This window comes from Palaemon carinicauda, chromosome 28 (assembly GCF_036898095.1).
Source record: "Palaemon carinicauda isolate YSFRI2023 chromosome 28, ASM3689809v2, whole genome shotgun sequence".
Classification (NCBI taxonomy): Eukaryota; Metazoa; Arthropoda; class Malacostraca; order Decapoda; family Palaemonidae; genus Palaemon; species Palaemon carinicauda.
In genome coordinates this window covers 66,539,237-66,544,166 of record NC_090752.1, presented here as the reverse complement: position 1 = coordinate 66,544,166, position 4,930 = coordinate 66,539,237, and the positions used below count along the sequence as shown (strand labels likewise).

General features: G+C 39.0%; 1 protein-coding gene across 1 annotated transcript; it reads left to right on the top strand.

Annotated features, from left to right (window-relative positions):
- Positions 1-2,545: 2,545 nt before the first annotated feature.
- LOC137622077 (uncharacterized) lies at positions 2,546-4,004 on the top strand. Its single transcript, XM_068352550.1, has 2 exons — positions 2,546-3,457; positions 3,849-4,004. Coding segments are annotated over exons 1-2 (885 nt in total). The 5' UTR covers positions 2,546-2,573; the 3' UTR covers positions 3,850-4,004.
- Positions 4,005-4,930: the final 926 nt, after the last annotated feature.

The following is a 4,930-nucleotide window of genomic DNA, read 5'->3' as shown; positions in this document are numbered from 1 at the left end:
TGGTCATCATTGCCAGTCTCTTGGGAATACCACGTTTCACTTATATTTAATATATCTATTTTTTCAATTTGGGTTAGTTCTTCTAGGAACTCTATTTTATTTTTAGAGTTACTCGTGACTAAACCCTGTGCATTCATCACTATTATGGTTTGTGTTTCATTCCCATTATCTAATATTGGTAATAATATGGATTCTCCCATGCTTCCTTCCTGTTCTGATATGATGTTCTTTTCTTCATTTCTCAGAATTCTGCCATTAAAAAATCCAAATTTTCCATAATATTTGTTCTTTCGCCTTCATACTTATTTTTGTGTGTAAACCTGCAATTATCCCCATATCTGCACCAACCCCTGGCATTATAGATGCATTCTTTGTAGTTGGGCTCTATTTGTGGAGATTTGGGTTGAAAGGCCTTTTTTGGTGCATAGTGCGGTATATACGCGGCCTTTTTTGTTTCTTTTTTTGTTTCATTTTTATTTTTATTTTCAGTTTGCTGAGTTTTCTTACTCTCATTCATAGTTGCAGGATGCATATATCGACATTTTTTGTTGAAACTGCATCCTTTTCCTTCTTTTAGGGTTTTGCATATTTTTGGATGGAGATCTCTGCATTCGTCTCCATATCCGTCTAACCCTGGATAGGTAGCGTGGTGTTGGATTTGGCCGGGACGCGGCGCAAAAACTCGTTTTTTCGTTTCTGCGCATAGACGCCTTGCAGGCTCTGGCCTGTCTACCCAGGAGCCGTTAGTTGCTCACCAGCTTCATCGCAGGAAACATTCGCCACTTCTCTACTCCGACGCTTTCGTCAGATATCGGCCTCCAAAGTTGGAATTGTTGCATATTAGCAACCACGTTACCGTAACAGGGGTATGTCACGCATACGCAAACATTTTGTATTTTACATTACTGTATTATTATTTAGTGAAATAATGTAATTGTGTCTATATGAATATATCAGTGAATGGTGTAGGTACTTGTACCAATCGCCATTTTGTTTTGAAAGCAGCAGGAATGTGATTTTGAGGGTAATTTCTAGTTTTCTATTTTTTCCTGTTTTCAGATTTTCAGCATGGCGAAGAAATATCTCAAGGAGGAGGAGTTTTTGGAGCTCCTTTTCGTCAGTAGTGATGAAGAAGAGCCTTTGACCCTTACCTTTGAAGAAGACACTATCCAAGACGACCTGGTCGACAATGAAACCTTGCTGCTTGAGGAAAACGGGGATCAACTTTTGGCTGCTGAAGTAGCAGAAACAGCGCATGAAGAGAGACATGATTTTGCTGTCTCGCACGCAGTTCGTCTTGTTTCCGTTGTTCCTGTGACTCCTGCAGAATCTCCTGTGCCTTCTTCAGCGTCTCCTGTGCCTTCTTCAGCGTATCCTGGGCCTTCTTCAGCGTATCCTGGGCCTTCTTCAGCGTATCCTGGGCCTTCTTCAGCGTCTCCTGGGCCTTCTTCAGCGTCTCCTGGGCCTTCTTCAGCGTATCCTGCGGTTCCTGTGCCTCATCTTAGTCCCGTGGAGATGAGGAGTAGGAAAAGGAGGAGAGGACCTCTTTGCCCTGCAGAAGGTGTGGCATTGAAGAGGTTGCCGGATAACTCTTACATGGCTAGGGACAACACGAAGTGGCACTCAGAGCCAAACCCAACAATGCCACCAATCTTGAAGATTGACCAGTTTGACAGTGCTGGTCCCACCATGGCTGTCTTCGGGTGTAGGACTCCTGCTGAAGTGTTTGACAAATTTTTGACAAATATAATGCTTGCAGAAGTGGTCATCCACACCAATGACAAAATCCTAACCCTACGGAACAAATACAAGCGGCAAAACGACCCCACCTTCAAGGATGTGACCCTCATGGAGTTACGTGCCTTCCTTGGGATCCTCATCATGACAGGGGCACGGAAGGACAATCATCTGACAGCGGAAGAGATGTTCTCTAAGTCTCTAGGATGTCCCTTCTACAGGAGCATCATGAGTGAGCGCCGCTTCGCCTTTATTCAGAGGGCCCTACGTTTTGACAGCATTGCCACGAGGGAGGAGCGTGTGACACATGACAAATTTGCTCCCATAAGGAATTTGTGGGACCAGGTCATTGCCAATTGCATTGCCAATTATGAACCCAGTGGGCATCTCACTGTGGATGAGCAGCTCCTCGGCTTCAGGAGACGGTGCCGTTTCAGGATGTACATCCCGAATAAACCAGCAAAGTAAGTAAAAAGTTTTATTTATTTTTATCTATATATATATATATATATATATATATATATATATATATATATATATGTATATATATATATATATATATATATGATAGATAGATATATATGCAATATTTTTAATTTTTTTGATATATATGCAATTTTTTAAAAAAAATTTATAGGTCTAGTTTTGCTTTCTTTATTGTTTCTTTTATTTTGTTTTCTTTATATTTATTGTTTCTTTTATTTTGTTTTTTTTATATTTATTGTTTCTTTTATTTTTTTCCTTTATATTTATTGTTTCTTTTATTTTGTTTTCTTTATATTCATTGTTTCTTTTATTTTGTTTTCTTTTCTCTTAGGTATGGCATCAAGTTAGTTATGGCATGTGATGCAGACACGTTCTACATGTGCAATGCCATTCCCTACCTGGGCAAGGGAACTACCAATACAAGTACGCCCTTGGGAGAATACTTCACGTTGGAGCTAACCCGACCCTTCAGGAAGGCTGGGCGTATTGTTACGACGGACAACTGGTTTACTTCCCTGCCACTAGCCAAGGCTCTCCGTGAACGTGGGATGCATTTAGTTGGTACTATTCGTCCAAAACCGTACCTGCCTACTGTGTTGCTGTCAACGCCCATGGAATTAGGCGAATCTGTTGCCACATATAATTACAAGGACAAGGTCACCGTTTTGTGCCAACGTGTCAAGCCGACGAAAAGGATCCAGATTCTTTCCACAGTTCATCACAATCCCACAGTTATTGAGGATCATAAAAGTCACATGCACATGTTTTATAATGCCACAAAGGGAGGAGTTGACACGTTCGATCAGATATGTTCTGCCCTGACCTGCAGCAGGAAGACCCGGAGGTGGCCCGTATGTGTCTTCTATGGGATTATCAATCTTGTTGTGAATAATTCCTTTTTTATCCACCAAAATTTGCCTGACAACACCTTGTATAACAGGAGGCAATTTTCTGCGGAATTGGCCATGGAACTCGCCCGTGATGCAGCACTTTCAAGACTCGCAAACAAGAGGTACCTCCCAAGGGACTTGACTTACCTCATTTGCTCTGTTTTTGCGGTACAAGAGCCCGAAGACGAGAGTCCAGACACTCCAAAACGAAGTGAGAAGCGCAACAGATGCCCTCTCTGCCCTTCTTCTTCTAATGTCAGGACCAAGCTTTTGTGTGGCAAGTGCCATAAGCCTGTTTGTAACTCCCATGTCAACTACACCTGCGACCAGTGCCAACTCAAGTAGTAAGTTTCACGAATTATTTTTCTTACCCGTTTATACTTACTAAAAACAATTTTTAACCTTTTTGCTGTCATCTAGGGTCATCATAGATTATTTATTTACCATTTTATTGCATATACATCAATTATTAGTACTCTTTCTAGATATGCCTTTCTTTTACGTCAATGGCGCATGGTACGTGTTACATTTGAACTAAGCTTTTGCCCAGTTTATATTAACTATATATAATTCCTAAGGTTTTGCCATCATCTGGGATCATTGTAGATGACTTTTTGGAAAAATTCATCCAAATATAATAATTATTACCACTATAAATATAGCATTCCTTTCACACAAATATTTTGTAGTGATTTAGCGTATACAAAAATTAACCGCTTTTTCTTTTCTTTACAGATCTGGCAGTTTTGCTGATATCGGCGATTTTTTTACGCCAAGTTGTGCACACAGGACTCTAGTATCAGCACCCAAGTGGTTTTTTGTTCATTGTTTTATTTTAAAGTGTCCAGTGCAAGTTATTTAGGAAAAATTGTATTTTTATACTTATTTTTGTATTTATGTAAGTAGAGTGTTATTTTATATTCAAAGTTTTTTTTCTCCTACACCAGTAGAAAGTAGACTCTTTAAACTAGTAAACTATAAAAAAAAAAAAAAAATTGTAAATTGGTATCCTCCCGTTAACCACCCCGAAAGGGAGTGTAACACATATGACACCACTCTACCTGTTACGGGCGGGTTTGGCCACGCTACCTGTCCAGGGCTAAATACGCACATTTACCATATATTTCATAATTATGGCATATCTTTGGATGCTTGTAGTAGCATCTTTCGCCAAATTTGCAATTCCCTCTTTTCAGCCTATTACAGACTATATCTTTCTTTTCTTTTTTTTTCTTGTTCTTGATCTTCCCTAAAAGTATGTAGGTCCGGGTAGAGTCTCTTGGGTCTATTATTTGTTTCCATCTGATAATTTATTTCTTCATAAGTATGTTGTTGGATGGCATCATAAGTTATATCAATGATTTCCTCTGCATCCTTACACATATCCTGTTCATTTTTCTCTTCTTCTTCTTCTTCTTCTTCTTCTTCTTCTTCTTCTTCTTCTTCTTCTTCTTCTTCTTCAACTATTTGCAGCTTTAGTCTAGACTTAACTATATTTTCTATCCAGACTAAGCATGTTGAGCAGAATACCTTTGTGTCTCTATTTTTTATTTTTTGCTGTATTTCAGCACATGTGGGGTGTGTTGGAACATTACAGGCATTACATTTTCTAATCAGTTGTTGAGGATTATTAATGGAATACCATATCTTACATGTATTACACCATTTTGGCATTCTTTTTCCCAATGCATCAATCAGCATATTCACCATATTGGACTTGTTATTGTTCTTTGATGGAATGTGTTGATTGATGTAGACTTTCTTTATAAGTCTCTTTATTACTTGGATCTTCTTTGGAATTTCTTCAATTATTTTAC

Excerpts from the sequence above, each read along its gene's own strand:
- LOC137622077 (XM_068352550.1), top strand. The coding sequence starts at position 2,574 with ATGGCATGTGATGCAGACACGTTCTACATGTGCAATGCCATTCCCTAC.